Source organism: Tursiops truncatus, chromosome 14 (assembly GCF_011762595.2).
Source record: "Tursiops truncatus isolate mTurTru1 chromosome 14, mTurTru1.mat.Y, whole genome shotgun sequence".
Lineage (NCBI taxonomy): Eukaryota > Metazoa > Chordata > Mammalia > Artiodactyla > Delphinidae > Tursiops > Tursiops truncatus.
In genome coordinates this window covers 42,815,604-42,835,673 of record NC_047047.1, presented here as the reverse complement: position 1 = coordinate 42,835,673, position 20,070 = coordinate 42,815,604, and the positions used below count along the sequence as shown (strand labels likewise).

Genomic DNA, 20,070 nt, shown 5'->3' with positions numbered 1-20,070 from the left:
AGATGAAATAAAAGAACTGCATGGAATGAAGATAAATTTGTTGAATTGGGAGAATTTTGTAAAATAATAAAAAGAAAAGTTCCAGTATAAAGCACATTTTGTAATTATCTTGCTTTTCTAGTCCCTCCCAAATTTAACATACTGTGTTATGCTAAAATATTTCCCTGTGAAATTGTGATATTAAATGCAATGAAGAACCATCAAAAACCATGTCATAGCAACTTAACTGCTTAAAATTAGAATCTTACCCTCTACCATGTCTCAAAATTTGAACACCAATGAATAATTCTATCATGGCATCAGAAACAATGAAATTTCTTCAAAGAGAAATTATGAAATATAATTCACAGAGCTACATTAATAGACTCAAGCCTTATTTCAGTTAGAGGAGAAAGAGCAAATTCCACCTTAATCCGCTCCTGTTTCTTATTCTGGTATGTTCAGCAAAGTATATCACATATAAAATGCTAAGATATTACAAAAGGTATCAGCTAGTGAGCTTTCTTCAGAACAATGATATGGTATTTACTTACTTTAAAATTCATACCAGTGTGTACAACTTGGATTCTACCAGTTAATTAGGGGCTCAGATAATTTGCTCAATTATATATAAGCAATTACATAAGTTCATTCCTCCTCTTACATAATAAGTTCATTCATCTAAAACTAGGCCAAAAAATATATATATAAATGATGAATTTAAGTTACATCTAAATGAAAACACAGTTGCAAGAAAGACTTCTTAAGGTATAGCTCATACACTAAAATAATATTTCAATATATATACTTTAAAAGCTTTTTACCCTTCTCTCTCAAATGTAGTTTCTTACAAATCCTGCCTCATAAGTACCAATACCAAATTCTGCTGGTCTACACGCAAAGATAAAAGGGAAATGACCTGTGCTGACTGAGAGTCCCATAATCTGGTGACTTGTGGAAGTGAAAAAAGCCAATTTATATATTTCATAGTGAAATAGACTGCTACAGAGAACTATAGCCTTTTCAGGAGATCAAAACTGCCTTTCTCAAAGACGTGTAAAACTTCCTTGACAGACAAAGGTATATGCACCATTGAATACTATTCTGTAGAACTTTTTAGGGTACCCGAGCTTGAGAAAGCAAGGGCACAGAGGTCAGTAGGTAAACGGGAACCTTCGGGTTTAAAAATTATGCTTAGATAAGATGTCTAGAATACACAAGAAAATAATTTGGAAGCCTACTAAACAGTAGAGGAAGCTTAACTGTAAAGTAAGCTTTTGCAACAGTCTATGACTGTTTGATCTCTAAGACCACCACTGGGTCAGAAAACTCACACTGACAGAAAATAGGCTACAATACAAAATAGAGCCCTGGAGGAAAGGCATCTTCCATTGCCTAGCTCAGATGCAGCCACAGCTGAAAATGTCCTAAGGGAAGGAACCTAAGCTTTGGAAGAAAATGGGCAAGGAAAATTCTTTAGAGAACAGAACCAGGGACAGCTGGTATGGTTAATCAAGAACCTCTAAGGACAATGAGTCTAAGCTACTGATATTCAACAAATATTTGACAGACCAGTGCATCATAGCTGTGAATGAATGACTGCTGTATGTATGTTCTCCCTTTTTCCAAACAAGAGTAGTTTAATTGTGATGTTGGGGCAGATAAATTATCTTTTTGTTTAAAGGTCCCTGAAACATAAGGAGCCTTATCTGGACCTGAAGAGGACTGCACAACACCCAAATATTCTGGACGTGAAGTCTCCAGACTGGATACAGAAGTCTCCCTTGAGGAAAGGGTGAGTGATGAAAGAAAAGTGTATATGGACGTTAGGTAGTTACAGAGATGGGCTGTGGCTGATACTACTTAGATGCCAACTTAGTCTCTATTCTCTTTGTTCTGCTAACAGAGCCCAAGCTTTGTTCAGAGAGGCAATGTACTCAGCTAAAACGCTGTATTTCTCAGTTTCCATTGCAGCTAAGGGTGATGCACTTCTGGCCAAAGAAATACAAGCAAAAATTGCTAAATGGAACCTCTAAGAAAGAGCTTTAAAATGAAACAGAAAAGCTCTCTAGCTCTCTCCATTTTGCCCTCTGCCCCCTTTCTTCTCCCTGCTTGGAGGTGGAATAGCAATCTTGCAACCTCAAAGTAACAGACATTAAAACCAGAAGCTCAGGATGACTGACTCATAAGATGAGTCTTCTGGCATCATAGAGCTGTTCCTTGACTAACTGTGACATGAATAAAACAAAATTTTTATTAGGTAAAACTATTATAGGCTGGTTTTTCTTTCTTTTTTTAGGATTAAAACAATTAACATACTATCTACCCTCTTAGCAAATATTTAAGTATACAATATTAATTATAGGTAATATGCTATACAGTAGATCTCTAGGACTTGTTCATCATGTAAAAGTGAAACTGTATCTTTTGACTAATACCTCCCTGTTTCCTCTACTCCCCATCTCCTGGCAAGCACCATTATACTCTCTGCTTCTATGAGTCTATTTTATATTCCTCATATAAATAGTATCATATACTATTGTGTCCTTCTGTGTCTGGCTTATTTCACTTAGCATATTGTCCCCCAGGTTCATCCAAGTTGTCAAAAGTGGCCAGGTTTCCTTCTTTTATTAAGGTTGAATAAAATTCCACTGTATGTGCATGACAAATTTTCTTTATCCATTCATCTGCAGATGAACACTTCAGTTGCATCCATGTCTTGGCTACTATGAATAATGCTGCAGTGAACATGAAAGTGCAGCTATCTCTTCAAGATCTGATTTAAATTTCTTTGGATTTATATCCTTAGTGGGGCTACTAAATCATATGGTAGTTCTCTATTAATTTTTGAGGAGCTTCCACACTGTTTTCCATAGTAGCTGCACCAAGGTACAGGCCCACAACAGTACACAAGGGCTCTCTTTTCTCCACATCCTTAACAAGACTTGTTACCTTTTGATTTTTTGATAAGAGCCATCCTAATAGGTGTGAGGCGATACTTCATTGTGATTTTGATGCGCACTTCCCGGATGATTAGTGATGATGATCACTTTACATGCACCTGTTGGCTATTTTTATGTCTCTGAAGAAATGTCTATTCAGTTCCTTTGCCCATTTTTAAATTGGGTTGTTTTTTTTTTTTGCTATTGAGTTGCAGGAGGTCCTTACATGTTTTGGATATTAATCTCTCATCAGCAATTGTGTACAACTCTACACTTTTATTCCCCAACCCACATGCTATGTTACTGGTATCAGAATTTCTTTTTATATTGTATCTCTATTAACAAATTTCTGTAGTTGTAGTTATTCATAATATCTTGTCTTTACCTTTTATACTGCATTAAAAGTGATTTACATACCACCATTAGATTATTCCATTGGTCTATATTTGCCTATATATTTACCTTCACAGTGAGATTTACACTTTCATATGCTTTAATTTTGTTGTTCAGTGTTCTTTCATTTCAACTTGAAGAGCTCCCTTTAGCATGTCTTAAAAGGCAGATCTAGTTTTGACGAACTCCTTCTTCAGTTTTTGTCTGGGAAAGTCTTTTTCCTTAATTTCTTTCTTTTTTTCTTTTTCTTTTTTTTTTTTTTTTTGCGGTACGCGGGCCTCTCACTGTTGTGGCCTCTCCCGTTGCAGAGCACAGGCTCCGGACGCACAGGCTCAGTGGCCATGGCTCATGGGCCCAGCCGCTCCGCGGCATGTGGGATCTTCCCGGACCGGGGCATGAAGCCGTGTCCCCTGCATCGCCAGGCAGACTCTCAACCACTGTGCCACCAGGGAAGCCCCCCATGGTCTCTTTAACTTCTCTTTACACCACCATAGTAGCTTTGCAATTAAAACCTTCAATTTAGAACCAGTTTCTAAATACTTGCAATATTCTGGGGTCTAAGTCAGGGGTCATTAAACTACAAAACTACCTGGCTGGTTGTTCACTTTGTAAATAGTTTTACAGTAAAACATTTACTGGAACACAGCCACACCTATTCATTTTCAAACTGTCTACAGACAGTTCATACTAAAGTGGCAGAGTTATGACAGAGACCAGAGGGCCTACCAAGTCTTATTTACCTTTTGGTCCTTTAAGAAAAGTTTGCCATCCTTCATCTAAATAGCAACATTTAAGTGAGTTTAACCACAGTTTCTGGGAGATAGTTCAAAGTTTTAGTTGTTTCTAAATCAAGTTTTAGAGAAATGATACTCCTGTTGGTTTCATCACACTCCAGCCTCATGCTATTCTTAGAAACACATACTTTTGTTTTTAAAGTACATTTAAGTGGGTGTAAGAATTTTTCAATATTGCCAAAAATACTGAAAATATATAATTAGTAACGGAGGGAAAGTTTTGGGTATCTACACATGGAATTTAGAGATTATCCCAATTATCAGGTGACATCTCTATTTTCTGATTGGGAAACATAAAGAACATACTTTATTTCATTGCTTCTAAGACAGATTTCTTAAAATTTTAACTTCTTGATGTTGAGATATATTTTATAATCTATGGCATTACACACTCACTGTTAGCCAAGTGGCAATCATGACAAAGTAACATGAAAAATTTGTACTGACACTTTCTGGTAAGATCAAGAAAACATCAGAATCTGTGTAACTTAGATTCCATGTATATAGTAAATAAGAGGAGAAAGAAAGAATGGCAAGAGCAGGAAGAATATTCTGAGGTAACAGGATAAAAATAACTGATGTATGTTGTGGAAACACTACCAGTTTTTAAAAAACTATCTAAATGTAAGAATCATAAAAAAAGCTCATGCATATGAAATTTGCTCTTGCAGCTACTTGAATGAAGGTTACAAGTATTACAGAACCAATACTTCTTTCAATCCATTCTGATGTGTTCAGAGAAAGCAACAACTGTTCTTCAAATTCTACAGAAGAACTTAATCTAACTTCTTTAGTCTGTGAAATGGCAAAACAGCTTGGACAAAGAAAACGTAAGCTCATTTTTTAAAGTTGGGGGAATTTCTTGGTATGATGTTGAAAGAAATGTTACTTCTGTACTATTCCTGACACAAAGAAATAACCTGAATTGAATCATGAGGAAACATCAGACAAATCCAAATTTTCACATACTACAACAGAAAGTTTTCATTTTTGTCTTGGGTAACAAGGGGATTACGGAGACAACGGATAAAATCTGAATTAGGACTGTAGTTAGATAACAGTATTGTAAAAATGTTATTTAATTTCCTGACTTTCCTGACTTGATAATTGTACAGTGGTAATGTAGAGTTTTAGTAGATAGACACAGAAGCAAATAGGGGTAAAGGAGCACTGTGACATCATTTCCATATCTTTTTCTTCAATGATTCAGAAAAAATTAATTATATATTTATGTATGCAAATATGTATATACAAATACAAGCAAAGAAAGACAATGATAAAGCAAATAAGAAATAAAGTATTAACAATTGGGAAATCTGAGTAAAGTGTATATGGGAGTTCTTTGTACTATTACTGTAATTTTTCTGTAAATTTAAAATTACTTCAAAATAAAAAGTTAAAAATTGACACAATTTTAAGAAATAAAGTGTGATATGTTCAATACAAAATACTGAACAGTCAACCCATAGAGATTAGCTTATGTATTTATTTTAAATTTCTTTTTATGGTAAATTTTGCTTTCCAGAATTAATTTGAAGCAAATTCCATGTATACAATTCTAGAAATAATTCAGTAAAAAATAAAATAACCCTAAGGCTAATATCATATCTATAGAAATTAACATATGAATTTATTCCTAAGTGAGAAATACACTGAAAATACCTGCCAAAATAAGCAGTTCAGCAGTAGCTGTATTACTTATCCCGTCAGATTCTAAAAGAAGTTTTACTGAATGTTTCAAAGGTCATTAGCATAAAAATGTTTGAAATCTGTCGCACAGCAATTATTGCTAAATCTATCCTTCCAGCTTGGATAGAAATAATGACTATAGTAAAAAAAAAAGTTAATATTGCTATTTCCTTGTGTCTCAACACATATTTTAATACTGTAATCCATGTTCCTAAAGCCAAATCTGCTCCCACAGTACCAGAAAGAAAAGTTTGAATGCTGTGCATTTATTTTAAGACAGCATCAAAATATCAACTGCCCGCTGAATACACAGGTAAGTTATTTCTTCTTTCCTTTAAACATTACTACCAACTCAGTATAGTAGAATTCAGCATGTAGAATCCTTAATTTTGGAAATTAAGAAAAAAGTAATTTATCTTCATTTGTGGGCTAACAATTATTTTGAGGCAACAAAAATTTTTAATTAGAAAATTGTTAGACCTCAGAAAATTCAGGGAAATGAAAGACCTTGAAGACTGTGACTACAAGAAAAAGGGAAATTAAATAGGGACTTTTCATTGTTAACGATCAGTAACTGCTTCCCCATGTCTCATGCATCAACTAAATGTAAACAAGAAAATCTTTCTAATGAAAACAGAAATAAAAGCTGTAAAAGTTAAGAATTCTAAGATAGTAAATTATTATTCTCATAGTCTGAGAGATTTTATGTTGAATGCTCTTAATCCCACACATCACTAAGGATGAAGCAATAGAAGTGTTAATTTCAAAGTTATCTTTTGTAAAGGATGGCACTAAGATAAGAATGTCAACAGTGAGATTATAAACTGATTAATAAGCTAGGTATTTATTTCTTTAAAGTCAGATTTAGCATCATTTGGGTTTTTTAAACTTTAAAATATACTTAACACAAAATATTTCTTCTATTTCTTTTCTACTGCCTAAATAATAGCGTTAGCCCAAACCAATTCTAAAATAAAATTGCTTTAAAAAAAAAAAAACCTGGAAATATCTAACAGATAGAATGTAAAAATCTAAGTGGACATTAATAAAAAACAAAACATATAAAACAACTATAGTTTAATTCAATAGTAACAAAACCATAAAAGAATCAAATAACATTGGGAATCTAAACCTTCTTTAAGAAGGGACATAGTTGTATTTCAGTTATTTTCCACTTAACACTAACATATATTTAATATAAGAAAGGGTACTTCAATTACAGCTATATGTTCATTTTGTCTTTAAATAGAGATTAAGGGGAAAGTTTAAATATTTTTGTAGTGGGAAAACACAACATTGGTTTCATTATTAAATATTCATCCCCACAAAAAAAAAAGACACAATGAACCAGTAAAAGCACTTCTTAGTTATACTAGATAAGTGCCTGACCTAAGGGTTCAGAATTACATTTCATTAGTACTTGAAACTTTTTTTAAAACCAAGAATTAAGAATTTGATTCGTTAAATCTCTTTATCTCAGTAATAGTTTGAACGCATTTTTTTTGTTTTTACAATAAACAAATCAACTGCCACATATTCTGGCCTTGTCAAAGTCACAACTGATCAGAAATCTATTATTATTCTTCATAAACAGTTAAAATTATGGTTATGACTTTTCTCTCAACAGTTTGCAAACACTATTTTACAGGTAATTCATATAGAACCAGAGCATTATCACTTACGTCATCACTCTGCTGGGCTTCCTGCATTACAAATTCTCGGACCATGGAAGGACTAAACTCTACTAGATAAGAAAATATATCTGTAGCAGCTGATCTGACTTGCAAATCATCCATGCCCTGATAAAAGGAAAATCAGGTTACTTAGAGACTGTGAACAAAAGTTATGCCTGCGTTCCCCCTTTTTCTCCCCAATCTATGCCAAACAAATTTTTGGATTTAGACATGGTACTGGAATCAAAACATATAATCTCTCCCATCCTTTTCTTTTACAAATATTAAAAACTTTAGGCAGCTCAATGATTAGTTTCTGCCAGTTTTTGTCTTTACCACCACAAAAATAAATATTCAGAGAATTTAAATATAAGAATCAGCACAGGATTATAAAGCACTGCTTTACAAATGCTGCAAAAAAATTTGGGGGGTGGGAGGGAGGATTCTTGATTTAAATATATGCAAAAATATGAATGAGGTCTCCTAGTTAAGGCTTTAAAACTTTCCAGAAGCTGTCTTTGGTCCTGTTTGCCAGTTAGGCCTTAGTAACTGATTCTCCCTTTTATGACTCTCCTAATAGAGGATGATTTTGAAAACAATCTGGGTATTTTCACTCTTTTCCGTAACTTAGTTTTCTAAGGTAGTGATTTTGAATGCTTTTTCCCTATCAGTACATGAAGGATACATGATTCAAAGATAAAAATCTCCAGGTGATTCTGAAAACATTCCCTAACTTAGCAGTTCTCAAAGTGTGGCCCAGGGAACCCTGGAGAGGGGTCTCACACACTGAAAAGTGGGGTTATAACACCCTTTTCAAAATTGCACGAGATTAAAACTATTTTCGTAATATTATTTATTATGAAAATAAATATTAAGGCATTACTGGCCTTTTCCACTCCCAGTCTATCACAAGTATAGTGGGGTTTTCCAGAGGCTACAAGATGTAATATCGTTAACAGATTAAATGGAGACGCTGCTATGAGAACCTAGCTATCTTTTATTACGCCAGGCATCAAAGGGATTGGCAAAAAATGTGAAACAATGCCACTTGTCTCACTAAAATTTTTTTGTTTTGGAAAAGTTATTTTTTCATGAAAGTTATATTAGTTATCTTAACATATAATGGGTTATCATTTTAAAATGAATTAATAAGTACTTAAAATTTTCTCAGTTTTAATTTTTCATACAATAAATGCCAGTGGATAAAGCTCATATAAACAAAAGTAGGAGAGAGAATCACTCCCTTAACCCCATATTGTAGCACGAGCCCCCTTGGTCCAGTCTGCCCTTCTCCCATTCACTGGTCTAAAAAGGAAAGGTATTTTATTAGTTTCTATGAAACATACTTAATTTTGTTATAGAAAACAGTCTCGTAAAACCATGTGGGATTTTTATTTACTTGAAGCCATATTATATGAATCATATGTTAATATTACAAATTTAAGTTAATAAAAATCTGAAGAGGTTTTATGACTCACTACCAAATGAATCATAATCTAAAATTACAAAATTCAATATGCATTACTATAAAAAATTATTTCCCATCCACAATATAAATCTATTACAAATTCACAATTTCAAAAACATGAAAAGAAGCTATATAATTACCATTACAATTTCAAGAGCAGGAAGAATCCCCAACTTTGCCAAAGTTTTGAAAAATGCATCCCTGTTTTGAGGTTGTAATGTCTGAGAAAATGCACAAAATTCCTTGAAAAAATTAACCTGTAATGTTAGAAAGAATAGTGAGAAGTTGACACACATTAAAAGTAACTCTGAGGCAAACTGTAATGTGATCTACCACAGTGTGGAATTAACCTTCTCAGGGACCTAGAGTTTTTAGGGTATCCTGGCTCCTCAAAAGCTAAAGAACATAGAAACCATGCTATAATAAATGGTGGCTGGGTTTTCAGGGAACACTCATAAAGCACAATTCAATTTTTAAGAATTGTAAGGAACATTAGAGATTTCCTAGAATAAAGGGCTAATTTTATAAATGAGAAAACTGAGAAATAACTATACCAAAGATGACGTGGCTGATTTTAAGTCAGCAATCTTTCATTACTTCTTTAGTATCTGATTATAAGGTTTGAAAAACTGGCAAACTGCTGGTACACAGCAATCACCATTCTCTTTCCCCAGAGCATGGTTTATATCTCAAAAAAGTGACTACCAACACATTCTAAAGAAGAAAAACACTTCCAAGAACCAATTCATCATTCGTTTATTCAAGAAGGATTCTCCCTACCTCTTGTTTAACAAAACAAAAAAAGCATCTCAATAATGTATCTACAACCATAAAAATGTGTGAGTTTGTACTTCTGTCCTAACATAAACCACGTCTTGATTTTGTAATTTATAAGGCACATATTCCCTCACTGGGAGGAATAAAACCACGTCAAAATATCTCTAAAAACTTCTATGATATACAAAACAGTAAGTTTTAGAAACTTTGCAAATAATCATTTCATAGTATAATTTAAACACAGGTGACCCTTGAACAATACAGGGGTTGGAGTGCCCACCCTCCACTAAGTCAAAAACCTGTGTGTAACTCTATAGTAGGCCCTCCATATCTGTGGTTCCGCATGCAACCTTGGACCATGTAGTTCTGTAGTATTTACTATTGAAAAAAATCTGTGTCTAAGTGGAACCTGCAGTTCAAACCCACATTGCTCAAGGGTCATCTGTTTATATCTTTCATAGTAATTACAAAAATTTTTCTCTTAAATTAACAATTTCAATATTAAAAGCTGTGTATGCCAAAAGAGTAAGTGCTCTTTAAGGGTGTGAATTTCAGTAATAAATAACTTACCAATTCACGTCGTTTATCATCATCCGTGGCCTCATCTGTTAATTGTGCAAAAACTTCAGACAAAAACTTTTCATCTTCCTACAATGAGAAAAAATAATTACTATGAATTTAATAAAAGTATAAAGTTATACTCATTTATATGATTTCACAAACTATAATAAAAATAGCTGAAAACCTAAGAGCAATTCCATTACAAAACCTAAAATTCCAGGTATATTCATATTATAATTTTCAAAACTTGACTACACCATTCAATATTAGTTAGACATATTAATACCTTGTTTAATCAGAAACCTCAACTATAAAGGACTCTTTGAAAAACAAAAAATAGATGTTCAAGAGGTCATGCATGAAAACTCTATTTACCTTAACCGAGAGCCTCTCTAGCTCCCTTTCAGGGTCTATTTATTTACGCTTAATTTAAACGTAATTCAAACAAGTCTGAAGATCTCATTAGTCCACAGTGGATTAGAAAAATGAGAGTTACAAACACGGCAATAAAGAACACTGAATTCTGGCAGTGATAAGATTATAAAGGTTAACTGTGATTATCTTTTGGTGATGGATTATGAGTGATTTTCTTTTTTGCTCATCTGTATTTTCCAATTTTCTATAATAAATATGGACAATTAAATTACAAAGGAAAAACTGACATGAATATTGAAATTTACTTTAGAGATTTCCATCAAAGTGTGCTGAAAGAAAGTTATGCTTTTAAGTTTCAATAATCTTCAAAATTCACTTTTATGAAATATAATTTGAATACTTTTAAGTAATTAAAATAGCATAACCTAAAAATATTTGTAATAGTGATAACTGCATGGTTGATAATAAAATCAAAGCATGACATATAAAGGATATAGCTAATATACCTGCCCTTTCTCTTACTGTGAATCATCCATGAAGTGGTATCAATCCCTTAAAGCCTTTCTGAAATAAGGTAGAGCACATATGAAAAAACGAATGAAAAGCACTAGTTATGGTCATGGAAAATATAACATGCTCTCCCGCTAAACATCCTTTGGAGCTATTCAAAGACACATCACTAACAGATAACACCTTTTTTGACTCAGAATAGTGTTCGTTTTGTTACTTAGTTGACTCCTTTTGGATCTTATGTATGGAGGCCTGAATCATCTATCTACCTTCTGAGAGAGTTCAACTACATAAATAATCTTTTACTTATCCCTCAAATCACTTTTTCATCTCAGTATTTTAGGTTTTGTTGAATAAGCACATATTTACCTCAACTTATACCTTTTATAAATTTTTATCTTCCTGCACCTCTCCCAGATTAAATCTTCCTTTCCTGTCTAAAGATTTTTAACTTTTTCAGAATCTTTTCATAGGAAAATAGTTCCAGTTCTTTGATAAATGCAATTTCCCATTTAAATTCTTCTTATATGACTCATTATTTGTTTGCTGATGGCTAGAACTGCATAAAGTATTACAGAAGCAATTTCAAGTATTACAGTCTGCTAGGAGAATGCTTCCAATTCCTAGTATATTTCTTTTCTGATCTCTAACATTATTTTTGATATTATTCTACACAAGCACTCTGTTCCAATGTATTAAGGGAGCGATGTTAGGTAGCTTAAAGCCTATCATAGATATAGCTGGAAAATTTCCCCTAAATCCCTGGTTCTTCAAGTAATTAAAGTAGTTTCTTTAGATCACTTTAGTTTTTCTTTTCTATTTCATTTTAAGAGCTTTTAATAAATCATAATTATTTTAAGTCATATTGTGCATGTTTACTATTTTGGATAACAAAACCTTAAAGGGAAAAGATGAGCTCCTCCTAAAAAGTCTGAAATCGAACTTTTTTCTTTGTGATGATGTAAAAATGGGCACACACACAAAACCAAAATCCCAAACCTAGGACCCATGCAACATTAAAAATTCTAAAAGGATCACGTAGACACAGAAATTTAGAATTAGATGAGGCTTTAACAGAGTACCTAGAGATTGCCTAGTCTAATTTTAAAAGTCCATCCCAAAGAATGGATTTATCAGAAGCTAGCTAGTGATAAAGATGGATTTAGAATCCTGGTCTCCTGCATAATGAAGTTCTGTCACTCCCACAACAGAAAATATACAGGATAGATTCCTAAGTAGGAATCAAACCAAAGCAAAATATACACACAAACTAGAATGGGCCAAGTCCAGTATGACAAAATTTAATACGTTAAATCCTACACTTGAGTCCAAAAACCTCTAAAACAAAACCATATTATTGCAAAGTTGTTTTCTTAATGGTGTTGGAAGATTTTACATATTAAATTAATGGGATGAAAGGTTAGAAAGTTCAGTGCTGAAATCTTGCAAAATATGTCAAAAAAGAACTAAACCACTGATCCCACTGGGTTTGTTTTTCACCCAACTCTTATCTATGGAATAGTGAAAATTTATGTAACATGCTAAAATGTCAACATTTGAGATACCTGTCCTTAATCATTTCTAGTGCAGGGAGAAGTTAAAACTTCTTGTTCTGAAAAGGATCTTAACTCTATAGCTGTCTATGTGGAAATAACCTCAATTTACTGGCTTTTTGGAATTTAATTTATAAAACATTTTAAAGTATATTTCTCAATTCTGGACACAAGGGATTTTGACCTGTAATTAGGTAGAAAATTCAGGTTAACTAAAATCTTATGTCCCTATCATGGTTACGATAATCTCAACATGTATTAGAGTATATATTAGGAGCCAGTGACCACCCTAAGTGCTTTCATATAATTTCTCAGTTAATTAACCTAATTTAGGTTAGGAGTTATCTATGTAGTTTTATACTACCTCATTTTGGTCGAGTTAGATAAAATTCTTACATTTTTACTTGCCCTATGTAACTAATGCAACAACAGGCTAATACTTATTTAAGAAGCTACAGATATGCATACTAGTTAGCCAGATGGGTATCTGGAAACATCTAATGCCTGCAGGGAAATCTCAGAGATGGGCTTTAGGAAATGAGCCTTTAGAAGCCAATGGCCATAATCTTGCTTTCTCCTCACACACTGTTGAAAACAGAATTCAGCATCACGGCTGACACATAAGAGATAACGAAGTGGTAAACCTTAAGTAAACAACAGGTAGCTCACGATATCTGGCTATTTCATAAAATGCCTTTCATGGACCAGAAATGAGTAAAACTTGGTTTATATAAGTATAACTTTCACAAATAGACCTATGACAGAATGTATAAAATGACATAGAAAGTTATAAATATTTACAGATTAGTTTGCATAATTTATTTTCAAAACATAAAAAGCATTATGATTTACTATTATGGATTTGGCAACTCTTCTGAAGTCAAAAGCAGTCATTTGAAAGCTACACTTGAGCTTCTGTTACTGGGTCCTTTATATCAACTACATTGACTATGGGCTTATTTCCAGTCTCCTGAGACTATAACTTTTTCTGTCAGCAAGTGAAATGGCACCCTGAATTGTACAGTATGGTTTTAAAAAGTGGGTCCCATGTATTATAAATGGAACCCAATGTGTAAGTCCAACTTGCCTCACACTTATTACTGTGGAATAATGAAAAACTGCCTGGTGAAAGAATTATCTGGGAAGTAAATCCTATACAAAAGTAAAGTTATAATGGTGAATAATGGTTGGAAGTATCATGAAATGGAATCTCATAGGTAAGTACTGAGACAGACATTCTTAACTTTTTGGTCTCAGGACCCCTTCAAACACTTAAAAACTACTGAGGACCCCAAAGAGCTTTTATTATGTGGGTTATGTTTATCAGTATTTACCATAATTAAAACTGAGATGCTTAAAAACATTAATTTTCATTAAAAAATAAGCTATTATGTTTGTATAAATATTTTTTTATGAGGAACAACTGTATCATCCAAAATCATAAACATTTAGAAAGAAGAGTGGCCTTGTTTTACATTTTTGCAAATCTCTTTAATGTTTGGCTTAACAGAAGACAGCTAGATTCTCACATCTCCTTCAGCATTCAATCCATTGTGATATGTTGTTTTTTTTTGTTTTTTTGCGGTATGTGGGCCTCTCATAGTTGTGGCCTCTCCCATTGTGGAGCACAGGCTCCGGACACGCAGGCTCAGCGGCCATGGCTCATGGGCCCAGCCGCTCCGCGGCATGTGGGATCCTCCCGGACCGGGGCACGAACCCGTGTCCCCTGCATCGGCAGGCGGACTCTCAACCACTGCGCCACCAGGGAAGCCCGATATGTTGTTTTGGTTGAAGTACATGAAGAAAATACAGCCTCACGGTGACAGAAAGTTGGAAAAGGAAAAACTTCACAGACTTCTCTGAAACGGCTTCAGGTACTCCCAGGGGTCCACAGACATTACTTGAGAACCACTAACTACACTAAGTACTATAGTAGCAGCTCAATAAACTTAGTGACTGATGTGTAAATAACAAAGGCAGTTATGCAGGAAACTGTTAGTATACTATCACAAGTAAAGCAAAATCTTCAAAATCATGCTTACCAAACTGTTAGGGTATAAAGGATTAACATGATATAAACATGGTATAAGACTCCTACTTTACAACTCAAGGAGAGAGAATAAAATCAACTTCCATAGCAAATAATCTATCATTTACTGAAAATTAATGAATGTTTCTCAATTCTGGCTGCACATCTGAATTATTTCGGAAGCTTTAAGCACACACACTCACGCATATCCCCAATAATAACTAGGTCTCACAAAATGGAATAAAAAATATTAAAAAAAACAGCTGCCTGTTTCGGATGATGAAAAAGTTCTGGAAATGGATAGTGGTGATGGCTGCATAACACTGTGAATGTACTTAATGCTATGAATTGTACACTTAAAAATTGTTAAAATTTTGAATTTTAGGTCATGTATGCTCTACCACAAGTTTTTAAAAACAAAAAGTTAAAAAAAAAACCCAGCTGCATGATAGGACATTTAGAAATATAAAAGGTCACATTGAGAAATGATTCTTCTTCAGAAAACTATGAGATAAAGCCCTGTTTTCTATGCTTGATAGTACAATTAAAGTAAACAAAAGAAATCTTTCAAAACGAAGGAATGAACACCAGCTTACCTATTAAGGGGACTAAATATCTGAAAACAAAATTATGAAGAACACCTCAGTTTACTTACCTGCAACATGCTGACTATTTCAACTTTGTTGAAGAAAATAAAAGATGTAAGAGTAGAAAGAAAATTCTCTTCAAAAACTGATGGTGTAGGCAAAATTATGTCCTGAATGTACTGTACCCTGTAAGTCTGATGTATTTTTTGCCTTAGTTCAGAGTCTGTTATTGGTATAACTTCCTTAAACTTTGCAGTTTTGGTCAAGAATTCTCTGTGCCTTTTTGGCTGAGCCAAAGCAGGGTCATATTCAAGGCATCCCACGACATCCATGATACACTCATCAGAAAACATTACCTCAAACAGAGTTGCCTTATTTAGGAATAAGATTCCTCTAATAATTTCATACAAATGGTGTAAGCCTTCAGTGTTTTCTAGGTTCTCACAAGCTTGGAACAGCTGCAGTAGTTTTTTAATATAGCCTTCATTTTCCAAGGCCAGAGCCAGCTTTTCCCTACGGATAGGTGAGGAGAGAACTGAGGTAACTAAGTCAGCAATCTCTTCAAGTTTATTGAGTTCACATGTGGGCAGGTCAATCAGATGACTGGTTTCAGGCATTTCTTCAAATCGTTCTTCTTCTGATTCATCAATGAGGTCCTGTGTGACTTCCACTGATGGATCCTTACCTTGAACCTAAAAATATCCAAGTACAGCTGGTTACCTTAAAATACAAAAGAATTCAGAATTTTGGGAAGCAAATCACTGATCATTCAATTTTTTAAAAAAAATAAATTTCTTTTTCTTGGGCCACGACTCACAGCATGTGGGATCCTAGTTCCCGACCAGGGATTGAAGCCCTGCCCCCACTAGACTGCTGGAAGTCCCCTGACTAGTGAATTTAAGTAAAAATCAATACTTTCAAGGAATCAATACTAATAGTCATTGTTAATTAAAAGTGAAGTCTAGAGGGGGAAAATACAACTAGTTTAGAGTCAGTTATTTGAGTCTTAAGTTACTGACTGCAGATGGTTTCACCTCTAAATTTCCCAACTTACAACTTGAGATTAACTCTGATCCCTAATAACCTGAATATTTCAGCTAACGTTATGTTGTTTGATATTAAATTATGTAATAACCACTTGCAGTTGTTTATTAAATTCACTCTACCTAGTAGAGTGTATTTTGCAGAAAGTAACTCTCTTCCGTTGGTCCCCCAAAATTACTATGTATGACAAAGCACCATCACACTGGCTAACAAGGACACTACTGAGTTCAAACCAAATTAAAACCCAACTCCCTGTATATTCAAGAGTAAGAAAATATGATTTCCTCAAAATACTTTCAAAATTCACTTTTGGAAAAGTATTTGCTTTTGCTCTGAGCCTGAAGCTGATAAATAGACTAATAAATAAAGTCTATTCTTTTAAAAACTGGCATTCATTTAACATCTGTGATAAAGCCTTCAAGTATTATCTAGATAAAAATCACAACATAATGAATAAAGAACTGCTTTATGATTCAAGAAAAGCATGGCTAACAAATTTTCTATAATGAATTACTCTAACAAAAAATGTTTAGAACTTTACTTTTCATAAATTTTTCTAATTCATAATCCAAGAGTGCAATCATCCTCTCTTCTCCACCTTAAAACATCTCGAATATCCTAAGCAGAAAAAGTTCCACAAATTTCCAAATCCACCAAAGCAACATATGAAAAAAGACCTAAGAACTCAGAGAAAAAAGTAGACGGATATACTGATGCATACAAGATACTTTTTTTCCCTAGAGGAATGAGAGTATTTCTTTTACTTCTGAGTTCTCAACAGAGTAGCTGAGCTTAGGGAGGATGACACATAAATATAAGAGAAAATATAAGTAACAAGGTCATAAGAACAGTTCAGATAAAATGCCTTGGAAACTCAGAGGAGGGAAATTCCAGCTCTTGGGGTGTGGGTGAGCAGAGAACACAAGGAAGGAATCATAAAAGCAGTGGCATTTCATAAAAAGGAATGAAACTGGGTCATTTGTAGAGTCGTGGATGGATCTAGAGACTGTCATACAGAGTGAAGTAAGTCAGAAAGAGAAAAATAAATATCGTATATTAATGCATATATGTGGAATCTAGAAAAATGGTACAGATGAACCAGTTTGCAGGGCAGAAACAGAAACACAGATGTAGAGAACAAACGTATGGACCCCAAGGGGGGAAAGTGGCGGGGGCGGTGGTGGTGGTGGGATGAACTGGGAGATTGGGATTGACATGTATACAGTAATATGTATAGAATAGATAACTAATAAGAACCTGCTGTATAAAAAAATAAATAAAATAAAATTCAAAAAAAGAAAAAAAAACAGTGGCATCTGAGATTTTAAGTGGACCTTCAAAGATAGGTAAGATTCTGAGGGGAGATAAAGGTACCCAAAGTGCAAAGGGAAGAGCACAGAGCCAGAGAAATGGAAATATGTGACATGCATATGGCAAACAGCAAAAATGGAAATGTAGACTCTAGCCAGATCATGAAAAGTCAAGCTAAAAGACCTGCATTACTGTTCAGGGAAGTGAATGTGTAGCACTGTCCTTTAGAAAATTAACCTGGCATCAGCTGCATGAGACAAATTTGACAATATAGATAAATTAGGGTGTTATTCCAAAGGCTACATGAACAACTGAATTTGGATAGTGATGTTGGGACAGATATGGGATAGCTACAAAAGAGAGAAGGAAACACAATGACCCTATAGTTTTAAACCCATCATTGGGAAGATTATGGCTTCTTTAACAAAAGCTGGGAATGTGGGAGAGGAATGCTAGGAAGAGTTCAGTTTTATTAAGTTTGAGTTGTTTGAATATCCAGCTGGCAATTCAATCTGTGGGCCTACTACTCTGGAAAAAGAATAGGACAGAAGATAGAGATTTGGCATTAGGGTAACAGTTAAAGCCAGAAGACTCTGACACTAATCAGAGAAAAGAGAAAACGTAGTGTGAGGGGAAGGAAGAAGAATCAGAGGTTACAAAGAACAAATAAGAGGAAAACAGGAGTTAACTTACACTTCAAATGAACATAGTTTGCATATGTTTAAGAATAAAAGCACAGCTCCAGAACCATGCATGTAACCACTAGGTTACAGCATGTTTATTTCTTTGTTATCTAGTATTACCCCTTACAAGCTTCCTGGATTCATCCTGAACGTAACCCTGACTGATCTAATCTGTCAACATCACATAAACCCAAGTGTCTACCTGGATGACAATAGTGCTGTCCACCAGATATTTCTGGTTCTCTCCCTCTTGTGGCACGTGAGTTCATTGCTTCCATGAAGTTACATGTAGCTGTGTGACTTGCTTTGGCCAATAAAAGTGCCATGTATAACTTCTGGGAAGAGCTTTCAAAAACCAGTGCTTTGATTTGCCACCTTTCTTTCCCACTTTGCAATAATCATGGAAGTATTAAAATGAATTCTCTATCAACTTGGGTCCCTGAGAGGCTCTGTTAAGCACAGCCCCTTCCTCTCCAACACTGGTCAAACAGCATTAAGGGGGCTTCCCTGGGTGCAGTGGTTAAGAATCCACCTGCCAATGCAGGGGACACGGGTTCGAGCCCTGGTTCGGGAAGATCCCACATGCCGCGGAGAAACTAAGCCCGTGCGCCACAACTACTGAGCCTGCGCTCTAGAGCCCACGAGTCACAATTACTGAGCCCACGCGCCACAATTACTGAAGCCTGTGCGCCTAAAGCCCATGCTCTGCAACGAGAAGCCACTGCAGTGAGAAGCCTGCGCACTGAAACCAAGAGTAGCCCCCGCTCACTGCAGCTAGAGAAAGCCCCCGTGCAGCAACGAAGACCCAACGCAGCCAAAAATAAATAATTTAAAAGAAAACAGCACTAAGGAATAAACCAAACTTTTGTTGTGATAAGGTTCATGGTAAGTCCACACTATCAGTAGGCTTCTCGATGAAAATTTCTCTTTTCCACACTCCTATCCTAGTCCCTTATAGCTACTGCTTTAATTTTTTTCCCTTTTCAAGGGTCAAACACTATTACTTTCCCCTTTAAATCTCATAAGAGAGAACTTTGTCCCTTTGGGAAAAAAAGAGGCCATCAGTACTCAACTTCCTCCAACATTCTTCTTTTCCGTCTCACAACTTATCTTCATTCAATTCCTTTATCTGTTTAAAAGAAAATGTCTCTACCATTTTCTGAGGTTAGAACTTCCATATGTACTTCTGATTTTATGCTTTCTAAGGGCTCAATATGTATCAATTATCTTAGCTCTTTTTTAAAAAATTAATTAATTTGGTTGTGCTGGGTTTTAGTTGCCAGCAGGTAGGCTCCTTAGTTGTGGCATGTGGGCTCCTTAGTTGTGGCACACGAACTCTTAGTTGCAGCATGCATGTGGGATCTAGTTCCCTAACCAGGGATCGAACCCAGGCCCCCTGCACTGGGAGTGCAGAGTCTTAACCACTGTGCCACCAGGGAAGTTCCTTAGCCCTTGTTTTTGTAATTTCTCTCCCCACAATGATTCTTTTGTTCTATCATTCACCATTCCCCTTAAGATACTTATTGCTCTTTGAGCTGTCAATCTTTTTCAGAGAGGAGTTCTATTTTCTTATTATAAGGGGTTAAGAAATGACAAAGAAACAGGCTTTTTATTGAAATTGTTCTTTCAAAGGTCAGCAATGACCTCCCAGAATAAAAAGGAAAACACAACGTATGGTTCTGTTGAATACAACACAGTAGCT

At 34.7% G+C, this 20,070-nt stretch overlaps 1 protein-coding gene across 3 annotated transcripts in view; it reads right to left on the bottom strand.

Annotated features, from left to right (window-relative positions):
- Nucleotides 1–20,070, bottom strand: part of PPP4R3B (protein phosphatase 4 regulatory subunit 3B) — a 63,527-nt gene that overhangs the window by 26,865 nt on the left and 16,592 nt on the right. For all 3 annotated transcript variants that reach the window (XM_033838534.2, XM_004317646.4, XM_004317647.4), the window contains exons 4-7: nt 15,399–16,022; nt 10,286–10,363; nt 9,079–9,195; nt 7,480–7,596 (exon numbers count right to left, since the gene is read on the bottom strand). In XM_033838534.2, the coding sequence (XP_033694425.1) occupies nt 7,480–7,596; nt 9,079–9,195; nt 10,286–10,363; nt 15,399–16,022 (936 nt within the window). The remainder of the gene's footprint in view (nt 1–7,479; nt 7,597–9,078; nt 9,196–10,285; nt 10,364–15,398; nt 16,023–20,070) is intronic.